The following is a 19850-nucleotide window of genomic DNA, read 5'->3' as shown; positions in this document are numbered from 1 at the left end:
GGGAACCCACCTGGCACAAACCTTTTTTAACGCCAACACTTTCAGTATTCTGCAAAAACACTTTCTGCCCCCTATCCCAACTTAGCGTGACAATTCGTTCACTGTGATGCGTCTGTCAGCAGTCACCAATTCGTTAACTCTCTGCACATAGTCTGGAGTGTGTGCAGTACGAGGCCTGCTGCTGCGAGGACAATCCTCAATATTGCCGTGCCCGCTTTCATCACGTAACCTGCTTGCCCACCGACTAACTGTACTGCGATCGACAGCAGCATCTCCGTACACCTTGTTCAACCTCTTGTGGATGTTTCCCACTGTCTCGTTTTCACAGCACAGGAATTCTATGACAGCACGTTGCTTCTGACGAACGTCGAGTGTAGCAGCCATCAGCCATCTTGAAGACATGCTGTGACGGCGCCACTCACGGGAACAGGTTGAACTAAGTTTGAAAACAAGCCGGAAGAATGTTATCTACACACTGTAAACCTTTTACACATGCGGAATGAAAACTGTATTTTTACAACAATAGTGTGCATTTCTTTTGGAGTGACCCTGGTGGTACACTTACCAACTACATTTGCATGTCGAGTACTGAGCTTTCCTTTGTGACGACTGGCGGGTACTGAATCGTAAAAATAAACAAAATAAAATTATTAATTCTTACCACGAGTTTGGTAGTAGTTGCAAATATGTCCTTTGGAAGAGACGTCAGGTTGTTCGAGTGGAGATCAATTTTTCTCAGCGACACAGTTCTGGCGAAGATTGTCGAGGGCAGAGAAGTGATTTCGTTCTCCGAAGCGTCGAAATCGGTGAGCAGCTCCGCATCGTCCAACGTTCCCTCTTCTAGGTTTCTCAGTTGGTTTCGAGAGATCATCAGCTCCTGGAGTTTCGAAGCGTTCCTGAGCGCCCCACCAGAAATGGTCCGTATGGCATTGTTATTGAGGAACAAGTGACGCAATTCTGGGTTGCCAGCGAGCAGACCATCTGGCAAGTGCGTGAAGTTGTTGTTGTAGAGGCTCAGGTAGCTGAGTTCCTTGTTCTGTCTGAAAGTTCCTGGCCATATTTTCTGGATCCTGGCGTCGATGACCACTGTTTTCAGGTCTGGGCAGAGCTCAAACTGGTCTTCGTCCAGGCTCTGGATGGCACTCGTCATGTACAGGTACTGGAGTTTGGGCAATAATCGGAAGACTGCAGACTCCAAAGTGGTCACGCTCGGTATACTCATTCTGAGTTCATACACCAATGGGTTGTTGGCGAAGGCGGACGATCCGATGGTTGTCAGGGAAGAGGACGTAATGTAGAGTGTCTGCACGCTTGGCACATTCTCCAACACGGCGGTAGTCAGATGGGTGATGGTTGGAAGATCAATTATCAAGAACGAGACGTTCTTAGACAGGAGGCATGCAGGTGCTTGAGAGACTTCATAGCAGGATGTCAGTGTGGAGACGTCACATGGGCAGTCGGTGGTATTGGAATCGCCACAAACCTCAACACTGACTATCAGAAGAACTGATGCCACTATGATACCTGGGACGTGAGGCCCTCGATGAAACCTGAAACATTCACCAGTCATTGAATTACACTCTTAAACTCTACAACAATAATGATCGTCAGTCTGGGTTGGACCTAAAACACAAGGTTAAAATTATCAGTACTCTGAAGTCATTAAAGCTCTGTAGTTATCTGTTGAAGAGTACGTGCTCCCTACAGAATCTGACCTTCATCCAAAACAAAGGTAGATGTACAGTAAAGCCTCGGTGATCAAATGGCTCTGAACACTATGGGACCTAACATCTGAGGTCATCAGTCTCCTAGACTTAGAATTACTTAAACCTAACTAACCTAAGGGCATCACACACATCCATGCTCGAGGCAGGATTCGATCCTGCGACCGTAGAAGCACCGCAGTTCCAGACTGAAGCACCTAGAACCGCTCGCCAACAGAGGTTGGCAAAGCCTCGGTGCATAGAATAAAGAAAATACCTCAGCTTATTACTTACAAGAAACACTGAATAACTTACAGTACACTTTTCAGAAAATTGGTTAACGGTACTCAGTTAATGGGGTGGTACGAGCACTCCGTAGAAGAATCCAGGACTCAGTAACAATGGCCACGAAAAGGGAAAGTTTTGCTCGCTTTCATTAACTACGTTACTGATCGGATCAGGATTTTTTCGACAAGCTTGAGGTTGATAGGATCTTCACCTGAGAACTGCAAATTATGAAAGTAATCTTCCAATGACAGTTGCTACTAATACAATTTCATGTAATCGTAGCTAACTAGACTACATACCGGGAGAAATACTCAAATGCTTGAACCACGACGGAATAAGAGAAATATTGAAGGTATGTAATAAAATATATGACATTGATGAATGGCCTGAGGACTTTCTGAAAACAGTAATGATTCCATTACCGAAAAAACAAGGAACCAAGAAATGCAGCGAGCACAGGACCATCAGCCTCATTTCACATGCAGCCAAAGTGATCTTAAGGATAATTAATAAAAGACTTGAGAAAGTAATGGAGGAGAATCTTGGCGAGGAGCAGTTTGGCTTTAGGTGGAATACGGGCACCAGAGGTGCAATAGGGCTCCTACGAATCTTGGGAGAAAGGTTTATTGAAAAAGGAAGAGACTTGTAAATGTGCTTCATCGATCTAGAAAAGGCATATGACAGTGTGGTTTGGGACAAGCTGGCGACTATAATGAGGGAAAAGAGAGTGGACTGGAAAACCAGAAAACTTATAAACTCAATATATCTTAATAAAAAAGTTTCAGTTAAAGTGAGAAGAGAAAGTACAGAGTGGATCAGACTAGGAAAAAGGGTAAACCAGGATGCTGTTTATCACCTACTCTTTTCAACCTCTACTTGGAAAATATGACTGACCAATGCTCAATAGATGACAAAGGAGTAGAAATTGGAGGAAGAAGAGTGGGGTGTTTGAGATTTGCTGATGATATGGTCCTTCTAGCCACAGGGGAAAAAGAATTACAGGATTTGGTGGACACCATTGCAACTAACGGAAAAAAATTAACACAAATACAACAAAAGTATTGGCACTAGGAGGAAATAAGGAAATAAAAATTATGCTGAATGGAGAAATACTGGTACAGGTGCAAAATTTTAAGTATCTTGTAAGCAGGATAGACACCGACTGGAAGTGCACCACAGAAATTAAAACAAGGACAGCAATTGCAAAAGAGGCATTTTATAAGAAAAGGAGCGGTCTGGACAGAGAACTCAGAAAGAGACTCATACAATGTCTTGTATGGAGTGTTCTTCTATATGGCGCTGATACGTGGACTTTGAGGAAAAAAGACAGAGAAATTCTGGAGGCTTTTGAGATCTGGACATGGCGGAGAATGGAAAGAATAAGTTGGATGGACAGTTACTAGATGTAATAAAGAGAAGAAAAAGAAATTGGATTGGGCATATATTAAGAAAGAATGACGGACTGATAAAAGCAGTTTTAGAAAGTTATGCAGAAGGGAAAAGGAAGCGAGGAAGGAAGAGATTCCAGATACTGGATGACATGATGGGCGGTACAACATACAGCAGCCTTAAGAAGGAAGCATTGGATCGCAGACAATGGAGAGGCAAATGACCTGCTAATATAGCAGATAACTGATGATGATGACACTACATACTTGGAACCCTAATAACAACTATTAACCTGCTCTTCGCCGATTATAAACAGAACTATTACTTCGTACAAACTGGTATGTCAGCTGTGAGCTGTGGCGGAAAGTGCTTCACATTGTGAAGACCATCAAAAAATAGTTCCTGAGATTATAGTCCAACACTGGAAGACGAGCCCTGAGACTTAATGTGGGCATGATGCAGCTCCTTCGAACACCTGGCATAACCATTTCTATGGCATGTGTTAGTGTACATATCTATGGCAACGCCTCGTGTTGCCACACTTCTGGAGGGGACTGCAGCTTTCAGTCGGTTAGGTTAGGCACATCCAACAGTGTTTTCCTGCTTCGGAGTTCAAAGCTGGCAGGAGTGACGCCAAAAGGCAGCATTCTTCTTTCGCTTGATAGCAGAAGGCGCTTAGACCATATGAGAGACCTGCAGTTCTAGGCAGACTGTGCAAAAGATCTTGTCCCTTTTCTCGTAGTAGTTCCTCGTAGGTCGGCAGGGACAATGAAGCGTGGTGAGCCGTTTCGCTCGTTACTGTCGCGTCAGTCTCTTGGATGTCCATAATCGATCCTTCGGGGTTTCTTATCTTTGCTTGCCTCGTTGTTTTCTGCATTCGCGGGGCGAGTGGCAGTTGGCGTTTGCTCGGGCTACCTGCTGAGACGTACGAGGTGGGAAGCAACCACGTATATGTGGAGTTGGTTGTACGCGGTATACGGGTTCAGGATGGAGGATATGTGTTGGCTGCCTGCCTTTCTGCTCTCCTGATTTTGCTCGCCGTGCCTTGCGACCGCCTAGCTTGGGCTGGTGCCTGGTGTATCCTACACGAGCAATACCGGACGTCCAGCAGAAGTTAAGCAGCCTTGTGTTTCTTTTAAGGAAAAGGAGCAAATGAATAAGACCTTTTGTAACCAATTCTTGTGGCCTCTTAAGTGTGGCCTTCCCGTTTACACTGCCTTTGGGGAGAGCTATTTCCTTTAAATTTAAATAGTTGGGGTTACCTGTCGTTTATAATCTTTTGGAAGTTTTATTTGAATTTTCTCTTTAGGGTTACTTCCTCGTGCTTGGTTAAATGTTTACTTGTATAGCGGAAAGTGACTCCTGGTTAAAACTCTTAAAACTCGGAGAAGGCATTTGTCTTTTCAATTAAGTGTTGTCATCCCTTCGAGTGACCTGGTGTCACTCCTCGTTAATTAATGCTGGTTTATGTGTACTTAATTTTGAATTGGCCATTTGAATTAATATTTTGGTGCGCAGTATAGCATTAAGACAACCTCATTGTATACCACCTTGTGCCCCGGTCTAGTACGTTAATTTTCAGTGGCACAAATTAGCTCCACTACCGGTTTTACTTTCAAAATCTTGTATAAGTTTGCCCCATGTGTGTCTGGGAACACAGAGATGAGCTTTAGTGTGATTCAGTGCTAGTCAGTTAATGAATCTTCATTTTGGCTTGGCTTCCACTGTAGAGTTTGAGTGGAGCATAGTGTGTTTGACTTGTTATTCATTTAATTACTGTAAGTTTGTTTATTTAATGGGGAGCAAGACATTTAAAGACTGTTGGTATTAACTCTCCTAGTTGCTGGGTGTGAAACGTCCCCTTAGAACAATTTATACAAGACTCTGCTTAAACTGACACACAATATTTTTAGCGCAACGCAATCTGACTTTCAAAAATCCCTACGAAAGAATGGCCCTGACTAACATTAACCTATACGTTTCACAAATCACTTACCTCACAAAAATCTTCGTTACTCAAGCTACTGCAATACAGCGAGCGCCACTACTGCCAGCTAAATAAAAGATTCAAACTACTGAAGGCACTAACTACTGAGGCACAATTAGCAAATGAAAGATTTTAATAGAGAACAAACAATGTATTTACCTTAATAGTCAAAATATATATATATATATATATATATATATATATATATATATATCAGTTCGTGACACCAATTCTTACAAATTTCAAAACTCCGCCATCTCTCTCCCCACGTCCATCACTACTGGCGGCTCACCTCCAACTGCGCAACCCTATGCGCTGTTAGCATCCAGCTGCCGCTGCCCAACTCTACAATGGCAGACAACAATGCAAACCAGCCACAGACTGCACACTGCACAGCCAGTGATTTTTATACAGAGCGCTACGTGTCGGCGGCGTTACCAATAAAAAAACCTAAACAGCCTACTTACAGGTGTTGCTAATTCGTTCCAAATGGCCTACTACTTATTCAATGGTAAGGCTGTTGATTAGTTGGTTACGGTTAGTACAAATTCACGCTATTTATTTGTTACCGAAATTGTTGAAGTGTCTGTGTCGTGATTCAATCACTAGCTACGTGTTTGCGCTAAATTGATATACACCTTACATTGCCTCCTTAAAATTTGTTGCCAGCAGAAAGCCTTAAGACTACTAAGTTTTGTCACTGCTTATGTTAACATTTACTGGGAGCAATATTTCATGTATTTAAATTTTGTCTTAAAATGTGTATTTCTCTGATGTAATAAACAAGTGATAAAAGAAGAAAAAGCAAAGGGGCCTGGTCCTTCCCATTGTGTCCGGTTTGTAACACGTGTCAAGTACCTATCAAACAGAAAAAAGGACATGGCATTCCTGTTTTCAATAAGGATCGTATGACAGAACACTGAAGATCCAAAGAAACTGGTAATACTTGCCTAATATCGTGTAGGGCCCCCACCAGCTCGCAGAAGTGCCACAACACGACGTGGCACGGACTCGACTAATGTCTGAAGTAGTGCTGGAGGGCACTGACTCCATGAATCCGGCAGGACTGTCCATAAATCTGTAAGAGTGGAGATTTCTTCCGGACATCGCGTTGCATGGCGTCCCAGATATGCTCAACAATGTTCGGTCCAGGGGAGTTTAGTGGCCAGCGGAACTGTTTACACTCAGCAGAGTGTACCGGGAGCAATTCCTGTTGGAATTGCCCAAGACCGTCGGACTGCACAGTTGACATGAATGGATCACAGTGATCAGGCAGGATGCTTAAGTATGTGTCACGTGTCTGAGTCCTATCTACGCGTATCAGTGGTTCTGTGTCACTCCAATTGCATACGCCCCAAACCATTACACAGCTACCAACAGCTTGAGCAGCCCCTGCTAACATGCAGGGTCCATGGATTTATGAGGTTGTCTCCATACACGTACACGTCCATCCGCTCGATACAATTTGGAGCGAGACTCGTCCGATCAGACAACATGTTTCCAGTCACCAACAGTACAACGTCGGTGTTGACGGACCCAGGCGAGGCGTACAGCTTTGTGTCATGCAGTCATCAAGGTTACATCAGTGAACCTTCGGCTCCGAAAGCCCATATCGATGATGTTTCATTGAATGGCTCGCACACTGACAGTTGTTGATGGCCCAGTGTTGCAATTTGAGGAATGGTTGCACTTACGTCTCTCTGATTGATTCTCTTCAGTCGTCGTTGGTCCCGTTCTTGCAGGATCTTTTTCCGGCCGCATCGATGTTTAACGGGATTCCTGATATTCACGGTACACTTATGAAATGGTCATACGGGAAAATCCCCACTACATCGCTACCTAGGAGATGCTGTGTCACATCGCTCGTGCGCCAGCTATAACACCACGTTGCAGCTCACTTAAATTTTGATAACCTGCCATTGTAGCAGCAGTAACCGATCTAACAATTGCGCATCACAATTGTTTTCTTATACAGGGTGGCCCGTTGATATTGACCGGGCCAAATATCTCACGAAATATACATCAAACGAAAAAACTACAAGGAACGAAAGTCGTCTAGCTTGAAGGTGGAAACCAGATGGCGGTATGATTGGCCCGTTAGATGGCGCTTGTATAGGTCATGTTTGTGTAGTACGTAAAGAAATATGGGTGTTTTAGTATGACCACTTTTTTCGCTTTATGATAGATCGCGCTGTAATAGTCACAACGATACGTACGTGGTACCACGTAACATTCCGCCAGTGCGAACGGTATTTGCTTCGTGACACATTACCCGTGTTAAAACGGACCGTTTACCAATTGCGGAAAAGGTCGATATCGTGTTGGTGTATGGCTATTGTGATCAAAATGCCCAAACGGCGTGTGCTATGTATGCTGCTGGTATCCTGGACGACAACACCCAAGTGTTCCGGACCGTTCACCGGATAGTTACGTTATTTAGGGAAACAGGAAGTGTTCAGCCACATGCGAAACGTCAACCACGACCTGCAACAAATGATGATACCCAAATAGGTGTTTCAACTGCTGACGCGGCTGATCCGGACATCAGTAGCAGACACATTGCGCGACAATCGAGAATCTCAAAAACGTCGGTGTTGGGAATGCTACATGAACATCGATTGCACCCGTACCATATTTCTATGTTCCAGGAATTGCATGGCGGCGACTTTGAACGTCGTGTACAGTTCTGCCATCGGGGACAAAATAAATTAGGGGACGATGACAGATTTAGCAACGAAGCGTCATTCACCAACAGCGGTAACGTAAACCAGCATAATATGCACTATTGGGCAACGGAAAATCCACGATGCCTCCGACAAGTGCAACATGTATGTTGCTGCATTATGGTAGGAAGGGTAATTGGCCCCCATTTTATCGATGGCAATCTAAATGGTGCAATGTATGCTACTTTCCTACGTAATGTTCTACCGATGTTACTACAAGATGTTTCACTGCGTGACAGAGTGACGATGTACTTCCAGCATCATGGATGTCCGGCGCATAGCTCGCGTGTGGTTGAAGCGGTATTGAGTAGCATATTTCATGACAGGTGGATTGGTCGTCGAACACCATACCATGGCCCGCACGGTCACCGGATCTGACGTCCCCAAATTTCTTTCTGTGGGGAAAGTTGAAGGATATTTGCTATCGTGATCCACTGACAACGCCTGACAACATGTTTAGCGCATTGTCAATCCATGTGCGAACATTACGGAGGGCGAACTACTCGCTGTTGAGACGAATATCGTTACACGTATTGCCAAATGCACTGAGGTTGACGAACATCATTTTGAGCATTTATTGCATTAATGTGGTATTTACAGGTAATCACGTCGTAACAGTATGTGTTCTCACAAATAAGTTCACAAAGGTACATATATCACATTTGAACAACCGAAATAAAATGTTCAAACGTACCTACGTTCCTTATTGTAATTTAAAATACCTACCTGTTAGCAACTGTTCGTCTAAAATTGTGAGTCATATGTTTGTGACTATTACAGCGCCATCTATCACAAAGCGAAAAAATTGGTCCAATTGAAACATTCATATTTCTTTACGTACTACACGAATATGTAATAAAAATGTGGTTCCTATTTTAAAAAAAGGCTGTTGATATCCGTTTGATCTATGGCAGCGCCATCTAGCGGGCCAACCATATCGCCATCTGGTTTGAACCTTCAAGCTAGACAAGTTTCGTTCTTTGAAGTTTTTTCTTTTGAGGTTTATTTCGTGAGATATTTGGCCCGGTCACGATCAACTGCCGACCGCAGCACCGTATTCTGCCTGTTCACTCATCTCTGAGCTTGAATACACATGTGTATACCACTTTCTCTGGCGCTCCAGTGTAGCTATAGGCCTGTATCAATACGGCAGTCTGTTGTAAATTTGGGGAGCGAGTTTTATGATGAAGAGTTTTTGGAGAGCGGAAACTGTCAATAAAAATCATGATCAGTCTCGCAGGCAGAAGCCCTGTAAAATGCTGCTCACTCTCTTCAAAGCACAAAGCAATTAAAGATGGTCGCTACCAGTAGACATTGGTTTATATCAATGGGGAAAGTTGAAAATTTGTGCTGTAGTTGGATTTCAGTCCGGGGTTTATGCTTGCTAGCAAGTAGACCGACCACTACACCAACTGGACAAGTGGCCACCACGACTTTACGAACTACCCTATTATGCCTTCCACCAGAAACACACACTACATATGTAGTTTCCCTTGCCCATTATCTCCATTACTTGCGGCATTTCGCCGATTCCCGTAAAAGTTCGGGCTTAGTGAGCATTTGCACTAAAGGCATCTTTGGCCGTGCTCACGTTACTTATTTATAACGTGGTATCTGTTCTTTTGGACATGTCTGAGAAAAGAGATACCGCATATGCAGGGTCTTTCTTTAAGAGCGTGCAAAAATGTAAGAGAATGTAGAGAACGCTACATTGAAAAAATTGAGGTAGGAGACGCCAGCTTAAGGAGTTATGGAAGTAAACTTGTGTACCGCTTTCTCTATCATTACTGTTTTCCTACTTATTTATATCTAACATGCATACAAGTTTACACGTACTGTGCTGTTTGTTTACGTGTATGTTCTTTATTTCCTGCAAGGAAAGGAGGAGGACGAGTCTGTTTAGCCGACTGCTGTGGCCGAGCGGTTGTAGGCGCTTCAGTCTGGAGCTATTCGACCGCTACGGTCGCTGGTTCGAATCCTGCCTCGGGCATGGATGTGTGTTGTATCCTTAGGTTAGTTAGGTTTAAGTAGATCTAAGTTCTAGGGGACTAGTGATCTCAGATGATAAGTCCGATAGTGCTCAGAGCCATTTGAACCATTTATTTTAGTCTGTTTACTAGAAAGTCATAACGCAGGTTTTCTTTACTTTACTTGTCTGTAAAGTCGCTTTGTTGTATCTTATTTACTTTCTCCCATGACAGAACGTACTATGAATCAACGACAGATCCATTCATTTCTCAGTGCTCTTAGAGACGTACAGTATAGTACGATGGGGCAGTACCGGTGCAGATTCGCAGAACTCACTGACGTGCACCTTGTGTATGGGGAAGTACGTTGCAATGCTGTCGCTGCTGTAAGGCTGTATAGGGAACGATTCCCTAACAGGCATCATCTGTCGTGATGTTGATTTCTATCGATAGAGGAATGCGGGAGACTGGCTCATTGGAAAGAAAAAAACGATGGACCTGGAAAAATGAGGGATTGCTTTACTCCGCTGATGATGCTATTCTTGACCGAAGCCGCATGCGTATTCAAATACAGAGATATGTAAACAGGCGGAATACGGCGCTACGGTCGCCAACACCTATTTAAGAAAAGTGTTTGGCGCAGTCGTTAGATCGTTAGTGCTGCCACAGTGGCAGGTTATCAAGATTTAAGTGAGTTTGTACGTGGTGTTGTAGTCAGCGCACGGCGATGGGATACAGCATCTCCGAGGTAGTGATGAACTGGGGATTTTCCAGTACGACTATTTCATGAGCGTACCGTGAATATCACGAATCCGGTAAAACATAAAATCGTCGACACCGCTGCAGCCGGAAAAAAGACTCTGCAAGAACGGGACCAACGACGACTGAAGAGAGCCGTTCAAAGTGACAGAGGTGCAGCCCTTCCACAAATTGCTGCAGTTTTCAATCCTGGGACATAAAGAGGCGTCAGCGAGCGAACCATTCAACGAAACATAATCGATATGGGCTTTCGAAGACGAAGCCCCAATCGCGTACCAGTGAAGACTGCTTTACGCCTCGCCTGGGCCCGACACCACATTCGACTATTGATGTCTGGATGCACGTAGCCTGGTCGGACGAGTCTCGTTTCAAATTGTATCTAACGGTATGGAGACAACCTCATGACTCCATGCACCTTGCATGACAGCAGGCGACTGTTCAAGCTGGTCGCGGCTCTCTAATGGTGTTGGAAGTGTGCAGTTGGAGTGGTATGGGACCTCTGATACGTCTGGATACGAGGCTGGCAAGTGACAAGTACGTAAGCATCCTGACCAGCTGCATCCATTCATTTCCATTGCGTATTCCGACAGATGAGGGCAATTCCAGCGCCACAATGCGTCCGGTCACACGTCCAAAATTTCTGCAGAGTGGTTCTAGGAATACGCTTCACCAAACTCCCCAGACGCGAACATTATTCGCATATTTGGGATGCCTTACAATGTACTGTTCAGATCTCTACCCCACGTACTCTTACGGATTTATGGAGAGTCCTGCAGGATTCATGGTGTCAGTTCTCTCCAGCACTACTTCAGACATTAGACGAGTCCATCCCACGTCGTGTTGCGGCACTTCTGCGTGACTGCGGCGGCCGTACACGATATTAGGCAGGTCAACTAGTTTCTTTAGCCTTTCAGTGTATTACAATGAATTGAACATATGAGGGGAGTTCAATATGTAATGCAATACATTTTTCCCCGGTCTCTTTCGGTTGGAAAACGCGAAATTTGGACTGTGCCATCATAGAATATTCCCGCTTCAGCCCACATTCCTTCATGAAGTTCGCCGGCCGCTGTCGCCGAGCGCTTCTAGGCGCTTCAGTCCGGAACCGTACTGCTGCTATGGTCGCAGGTTCTAAACCTGCCTTCGGCATCGATGTGTTTGATGTCACAAAAATGGTTCAAATGGCTCTGACACTATGGGACTTAACATCTGAGTTCATCAGTCCCCTAGACTTAGAACTACTTAAACCTAACTAACCTAAGGACATCACACACATCCATGTCTGAGGCAGGATTCGAACCTGCGAACGTAGCTGTCGCGCGGTTCCAGACTGAAGCGCCTAGAACCGCACGGCCACACCGGCCGCCTGTGTGATGTCCTTAGGTTGGTTAGGTTTAAGTATTTCTAAAGTCTAGGGGACTGAGGGCCTCAGATGTTAAGTCCCATAGTGCTCAGAGCCATCCTGCTCTGCTGTCCCGTAAACAAAGAAAGCAAGCAATTTCTTATAGCGTCCCCGCTGCACCCAGAACGTGCTTAATGCTTTGAAATCCTCACAAACCATCCACTGATGCTCAAGAACCGTAGCCAAATCATTATACTTTTCTTGCATATGAGCCGAGTGTCTCATAGCAAGAGATGCAAATGCATTTCCATAACGCAGCAAGTCTGCGTTGAGGATAGCTTTCGAAGAATCAATGAATATGCGCCATTCTTCTTAATAATTTTTTCATAATGTGGGGCCACAGTCATAATATATTTCTTTAAAGTCAATACCGCCATTAAACTGTTCCTTATTGCAGCGCTGCATTTACACGATCATGATTTCGGCTTTCAAGTGTCTTTAAAACACTTGATAATGGCACTTTAAAGTCGAAATCATGATCGTAAAAATGTAGCACTGCAAATAAAACCAGTCTAATGGCGGTACTGAAATTCTTCTTAATCATACCCTGTTCCAAACACTTCGTGAATCCATGAGCATTACTACAGTAAACCAGATTTCCCTTTTGGAGAAAAACTGAGTAAATTCTCTCGATGTCTGCACCACGAAAATGAGCCCACAGATAATAGCTGGTTTTTATTTTTGATCTTGTTCGTAGCAATTCGCCTACATCTACACGAAAATGAGCCCACAGATAATACCAGGCTTTTGTTTTTGATGTTGATCGTAGCAATTCGCATACATCTTCTGAAAGATCTAAATCTATTACTAGTTCATTCACCTCACTCTGAGAATAAAGTTGAGGCCTCTCGTCAACAGGAAAATATTAGCTAGATCCGTCCTGGGAAGCTAATGTGTTTTTGTCCTCTGACTCAACCAGGATTTTATCTAAATTAGAAGGTAGCTGTGAAACTGGTACTTGAGAGGCATGGGACAGTAGATGAATGGCTGTTCAAGGTTGGGGTAAGGTATTTTATTTTAAATTGTTGTATTAGACAACTACGTAACGCAAGTAGCAGTCGTAGAGTGATTTTTCTGTTCAAGCCATATCACAGAAATGAGTTCTTCTTAAACCACAATCGAAGATCTTCCTCGTATCTTCCGCACATTCTTTGTGTAATTCATGGTTTGATATCGAAGTTTCAATTGAAAATATCCAAAATAAACATTTTTCAGACGTTCACTTATCGGTATAATAATATAAATAAAGCGCCATGGTACTTTCCGCTGTTCATACCGCGGGTTCTACTGGTGATAAAAAGGTAGGGCTAAGTGTTCATTATAACTCTCGGGCTAGGGACCAATTGTATACCCGACAGAAAGACCGTCTTGGTGTCACTGTATTACAGTATAGGCCGAAACTATGAATATTACACACTTCCCGCCGTTTTGGCAAATGGAGCTAATCGGTTGGTTCTCATTCGCATTTGATGTGGGCTTGACGGTACTTATGGCGGCACCATTAATTCATGGGAGGTTCCTCTGAACACTCCACCAAATGGTCTTTTTACTATACCGGTACTTTTGGCGTCACCAGCAGAATAAATTCCAGTCGAGGACTCGAAGACAGCTATACACAGAAAACGGCTGAAATCTTTAAGATATATTTCTGAGAAACCGATCTCGAACAACTTAGAAAATTTTCTTGAAATCGAGGTTCAAAATTACACTACTTGAACAAGTGAAAACCGCAAAAAATTATTGAATAAATTGATTGATGACTGATGGATGACTGCCATATCCGTGACATCCCCTGATTTAATCTGACGGGTATACCCGTGATGAATGAATGAATGCATTTGTGTAAGTTTAGTGGTTATAATTCGTCAATATTTTATTGTTGGCTTGAACAGATGTTGAACACATGATCTTCTTGTACCAAACCCCAGCCGCGGACTCCAAGACAACTGTGGGCAATAAACGGCTGAAATTTGTGTGGTATATCCCTAACATCCCGATCTCGAATAACAATGAAAATTTTGGTGAACCCTTTACCCTTTTCCGAGATACAGAGGTTCAAAGTTACTCTAATCGAACACGTAAGTAAAATTAAGTAAATTGACTGATTACGAGTATACCCGTCATAAACGCGTACTTTAATCTGGTGGCTATAACTGTGAATGAACGAGTGGTGGTTTTGCGTGAATTTGAGGTGGTTCCTGAGTAAACAAAAAAAGCATTTAGCACCATTTTTTCGCCGTCAGCAATCTCAACAGAGGATTCCAAGACAGCTATGCTCACAAATATCTATAACTTTTACCACATATCCCTAAAATTGCGGTCTTTAACAGTCTTGGAAATTTTCTAGATGTATTTACCCGTAGTACAAGTTTATACGCCAACTAGCTCCGCAGATGATGAAGAGAATGAAGAAATCTATGATGAGGTAAAATAAATTATTGAGATAGTTAAGGAAGATGAAAATTTAATAGTCGTGGGGACTGGAATTCGGTAGCAGGAAAAGGAAGAGAAGGGAAAGTAGTAGATGAATATGGACTGGGGGTAAGGAATGAAAGAGGAAGCCGCCTGGTAGAATTTTGCACAGTGCATAACTTAATCATAGCTAACACTTGGTTTCAGAATTGTGAAAGAAAGCTCTTTACGTGGAAAAGAACTGGGGATAACGGAAGAATTCAGATTGATTATAACGTGTTAAGACAGAGATTCAGGAACCTGGTTGAAAACTGTAAAACGTTGACAGGGGCAGATATGGACTCTCACCACAATCTATTGGTTATGAGCCGTAAATTAAAACTGAAGAAACTGCAAAAAGATAGGAATTTAAGGAGATGGTACCTGGATAAACTGAAAGAACTAGAGGTTGTAGAGAGTTTCATAGGGAGCGTCAGGGAACGATTGACAAGAACAGCGGAAAGGAATATTGTAGAAGAAGAAAGGGGAGCTCTGAGAGATGAAATAGTAAAGGCAGCTGAGAATCAGGTAGGTAAAAAGTCGAGGCCCAGCAGAAATCCTTGAGTAACACAAGGGATATTGAAATTAACTGATAAAAGGAGAAAATATAAAAACGCAATCAATGAAGTAGGCGAAAAGGAATACAAACGTCTCAAAAATGAGATCGACTGAAAATGCAGTCTTTTATGAGAGTATTTGCAAGGAGTTCAGCCATGTATGGAAGTGAAACATGGACGATAAACAGTTTAGACTAGAAACTTTTGAAAGGTCGTGCTACAGAAGAATGCTGAAGATTAGATGGGTAGATCACGTAACAAATGAGGAGTACTGGGTAGAATTGGGGAGAAGAGGAATTTGTAGCACAATTTGGCTAGGAAAACGGATCGGTTTGTGGACCACGTTCCGGGGGATCACCAATTTAGTATTGGAGGGAAGCATGGAGAGCAAAAATCGTAGAGGGAGACCAAGAAATGGATACACTAAGTAGATTCAAAAGAATATAGGTTGCCTTATTTACTCGGAGATGAAGAGTCTTGCACAGGATACAGTAGCATGGAGAGCTGCATCAAACCAGTCTTTGGACTGAAGACCACAGCGGCAATTATCCGTTTCCGAGATACAGAGGTACAAAATTACCCTACATTTGCATGAAAACACGTATGCAAAATGCGGTTTGAGATGAAAACATCCTTCATATAGTGACGTAGCACGGAGAAAGAAGCTGTGAAGCGTCCCTGTTGTCTTCTGGGAGCCCGTCGTTGTAGTACGGAAGCAGAAGCAAAATTTTTGTTGAGGTAAACTCCAGTATTAGGTGTAAAATTAGTTTTGCGTTATTTCAATTTCACGTAACTGAACTAACTAAATTTTACTGACTGAAGTGCATAAAATTCTGTAATAATGTGCTACTTTTATCCACTTGTCATTTTTTGCGTGAAGTCAGCGTAAGATGAACGAGTTTTACAACGAAAGATTTTTAAGACCTCAAGATGACAGCGTAGTCTGTTGAAACCGGTTGTCTTAAATAAGAAAATAATTCATGTGATCTTGGTCGTTGAATGGTGTTTAAGATGGTAAAGTAGATGTACGACTTATGTCGTGCTGGAGTAGAAAGCGGTTTCTCTTCCACACTTGTATGTGAGGGCAAAACAGTTATGTATGTTAACACTGGGTTAATTTTCACAGGAAAGAAGGTGGAGTTAAATGTAATAAAATACGGATGGAGGCTTTGGACCAAGAGAGCAGCGACTGATTGCATCAAATCGAGAATGACATCACTGGTGAGTCAACACCCTGCTTCCCTTAAGTGACGATTGGTGATGCCCTCACTATAATTCATAAAGCTCGTATAAATTAGTCGCTCAGTGAGCTCAGGATATAATTGCTAGTTTTATCTCTGAATATGTGTCCCAAATGTGGGGACGAAGCGGTACTATTATGCATCGATTACGGCTTTTCTGTCCTGAATATTGAGCAGACTTAGGCACTGGCCGCGAAAGACTTCATTGTATTATCAAGACATTAGGAAACAAATAATAAAATTGGATATATACAGCAACTAATAGAGAAGAATAAAAATTGAAGGCTACAGGAGCTGGGCTCCAAGTAAAAAGGGCATAAAGTAGGGACGCAATACTTCTGGTGCACTGGTTGACCTGTACATCGAAGGAGCACTGATGAATGTAAAGTAGGATTCAGTGGCGGGATTAAAATTCGCCGCTGAATAATGTCAGCGATCAGATTCGCAGATGACGTTTCTATCCTCAGTGGAACTGAAGAACTACAGATCAGTTTCAATGAACAGGCTAATAGGTGCAGAATATCTGTTCGGAGATAGACCGAAGAAAAACGAAAACAGTGAGAAGTTGCAGCAGTGAGATTAGTGATTAAGTTAGAATCAAAATCGGGGACCACATGGTAGATGGAATTCTACTACCTTGGAAGCAAAACAACGCATCACTGGCGAAAAATGCAGTATATAAGAAGCGGTTCACTGACATCAAACATTGGACTTTATTTGAGGAAGGTAATAGAGTACGGTACTGTACGGTACACAATCATGGACTGTTAGTGTCGGAAAAGGAACCGCATTACAGAAAAATTTTTAGAATTAAGGGGACTAATAGGATAAGAAAGGGTGGAAGTTCTCCGCAGAATCGGTTCGATATGGAACACGTGGAAAACATTGGCTAGAAAAGGGGACTGGAGAACTAGATCTGTCTTACGATATGAGAGACAGTGAAAACAAGACCAAAAAGATTATTTCTCCAGTAAAAACCACAATCTTGGTATCAGTATCTTCAATTCTCCGATGAAGACCAACTCAACTACAGAGTATTAACTAACTATGAAAAGTGATGAGCACGGGCTGAATGGAAAGACAAAAGCTTGTATCCATAAATTCACGTAACCTATATAACTAAAGTAGCTCCACAATCGGGTTCAACAATGAAAAAACTGTGTCCGAATCACAACAAGCCATTTACATCATACCACCCGGTATTATTGTTTGCACTTGAACCTAGGTAGCTGAAATAAACTGCACGATAACCACGGATTACAAAAGAATCTCACGTGAGTAAAATCATAATAAAATTCTAAGAATGAAAAGCACGTCTTAAAAACTTACTTACTTGTTAAGAAAGACCATAATGCAAAAAGTACAGACTAGCGAAAATCAAAAAACAAGATATATGAAATGCAATCTTCACTATACTAACAACGAAAGAATGTGGTAGAAATGACTCTGAGCACTATGGGACTTAACAGCTGAGGTCATCAGTCCCCTAGAACTTAGAACTACTTAAACCTAACCAACCTAAGGACATCACACACATCCATGCCCGAGGCAGGATTCGAACCTGCGACTGTAGCGGTCTCATGGTTCTAGACTGAACGAAAGAATACAATCAGCAAACAAACAGACACCAACAGAAATAACGAAATAGCTGGTAATCCGTCACAACTGCTGTCTCTAAATATCAAGTACAAGCTAAGATATGTTTCCGACCACTACTAAAAGTAAAGTTCGAACATTAATTTTAATTTTAATCCAACAGCCTTAGTTGCAAGGATTACCTAGATTTACCTCGGTTTCAGTCGGGATAACGCATCCTTCTTCAGAATAAAAGTAACTACCGTTTGTCCATAGTGGACATCGTCAAGCTAAAACTACAAATTCACATATTATCGTCAGACTGTAAAAACTTATCTGGAACTGCCTCGGCCCCACTTCTCGACAGCGATGTGGCAGCCGAGAGTGCTGTACTGTAACTGACCGTAGCGTCGTGAGGCCCGCCTAGGCAGACTCACTAACGGTAGCTATATTATGAAGAAGGTTAGGTTATCCCGACTGAAAACGAGGTAAATCTAGGTAATCCTTGCAACTGGGGCTGTTGGATTAAAACTGAAATTAATATTTACACAGTTGCTTACAGGGCCGCGAAGTGTTGAAAATATTTAAAAAGTTAGAACACAATTAAAAGTGATTACTATTGATGCAGTAAAATACAACCAGTAACAAAGACAGCAACAAAGAAACGCTACTGCATGGCAGTCGGAACTTCGGAACTTACGTAAAAACATATTATTCATAACTAACTCACGTGCGATATAACAAATCTACCAAAATTTGAAAGATGTTCTATTACAGTTAACCTGATGATGGTCGTATAGCTGAAACATACCTACAGTTCAAATAAAATAATACTCATAGCAGCGTAACTGGTTTCATAAAATTTATTATTTCCTTCGATGACATTTACTACTCAGCAGGCCCGAAGGATTACATATACTAGATTTATTTATAAATTCCATCGGGCCTCATGCCGCAGCGTACCTCGGGGAACAGCAATGAAAACGGACTTGAGTACTCACATGTTGCACGGATGGTGAACTTGGACGTAGCAGCTAGCAAGAAATGCCGAAGTCAGTTGTTTGCAGGCGAAGGAAACAGCAACTAGCTATCGATCAAGTTCCGAGACTCACGCACAGGACAGCACTGCCGTACGCAATCAGAAACGCAGAGTCGCGAGTCTCGCCTGGGGCTGTTTGTGTGTCTGCCGCGAACGTCATAGCCCTCCGGAATGCCCCCGAAGTAGTCATGTAATAATTTCCTGGTGGACCGTTGTTCCCGGAAACGCTGTGGCATCAGAGCGAGAGGGAATCGGAGTATGGACAGCTCTGAGCAGCATTGCCTTCTGATTTTCTGAAAAACATCGTTTACGATTTCACGAGTTAATTATTGTCTGTTGAGTGTGATAACTATACTTGTATCATTGACAAAAAGTACCAGCTTTGCATCTTCGTGAATATAGAATGGCAAGTCATTAATATATATTAAGAACAGGAAAGGACCCAAGACCGAAACTTGCGGCACCCCATTCTTGATTGTTCCCCAGTTTGAGAAATCACCAGGTTTGTAGTACTTGAGCTTATGTAGAAGTATTCCATGATTTACACATTCAAAAGCCTTTGAGAGATCACAAAAAATCCCAACGGGTGACTTCCGGTTACTCAGAGCACTTAATATTTCATTAGTGAAAGTATATATAGCATTTCCCGTTGAAAAACCTTTCTGGAAACCAAACTGACATATTGTTAAAACTTTATGTTTACAAAGGTGAGAATCTACTCTATAATATATTACTTTTTCAAGAATTTTGAATGAGGCAATCAGAAGAG

At 42.6% G+C, this 19850-nt stretch overlaps 1 protein-coding gene across 1 annotated transcript in view; it reads right to left on the bottom strand.

The window, feature by feature from the left end:
- Positions 1-19286, bottom strand: part of LOC126293666 (leucine-rich repeat-containing protein 15-like) — a 34806-nt gene extending 15520 nt beyond the window's left edge. The window contains exons 1-2 of the mRNA XM_049986958.1: positions 19044-19286; positions 662-1550 (exon numbers count right to left, since the gene is read on the bottom strand). Coding sequence (XP_049842915.1) covers positions 662-1550; positions 19044-19045 — 891 coding nt within the window. The 5' untranslated portion in view covers positions 19046-19286. The remainder of the gene's footprint in view (positions 1-661; positions 1551-19043) is intronic.
- Positions 19287-19850: the final 564 nt, after the last annotated feature.

This window comes from Schistocerca gregaria, chromosome 10 (assembly GCF_023897955.1).
Source record: "Schistocerca gregaria isolate iqSchGreg1 chromosome 10, iqSchGreg1.2, whole genome shotgun sequence".
Lineage (NCBI taxonomy): Eukaryota > Metazoa > Arthropoda > Insecta > Orthoptera > Acrididae > Schistocerca > Schistocerca gregaria.
This window is presented reverse-complemented; position numbering and strand designations above follow the sequence as displayed.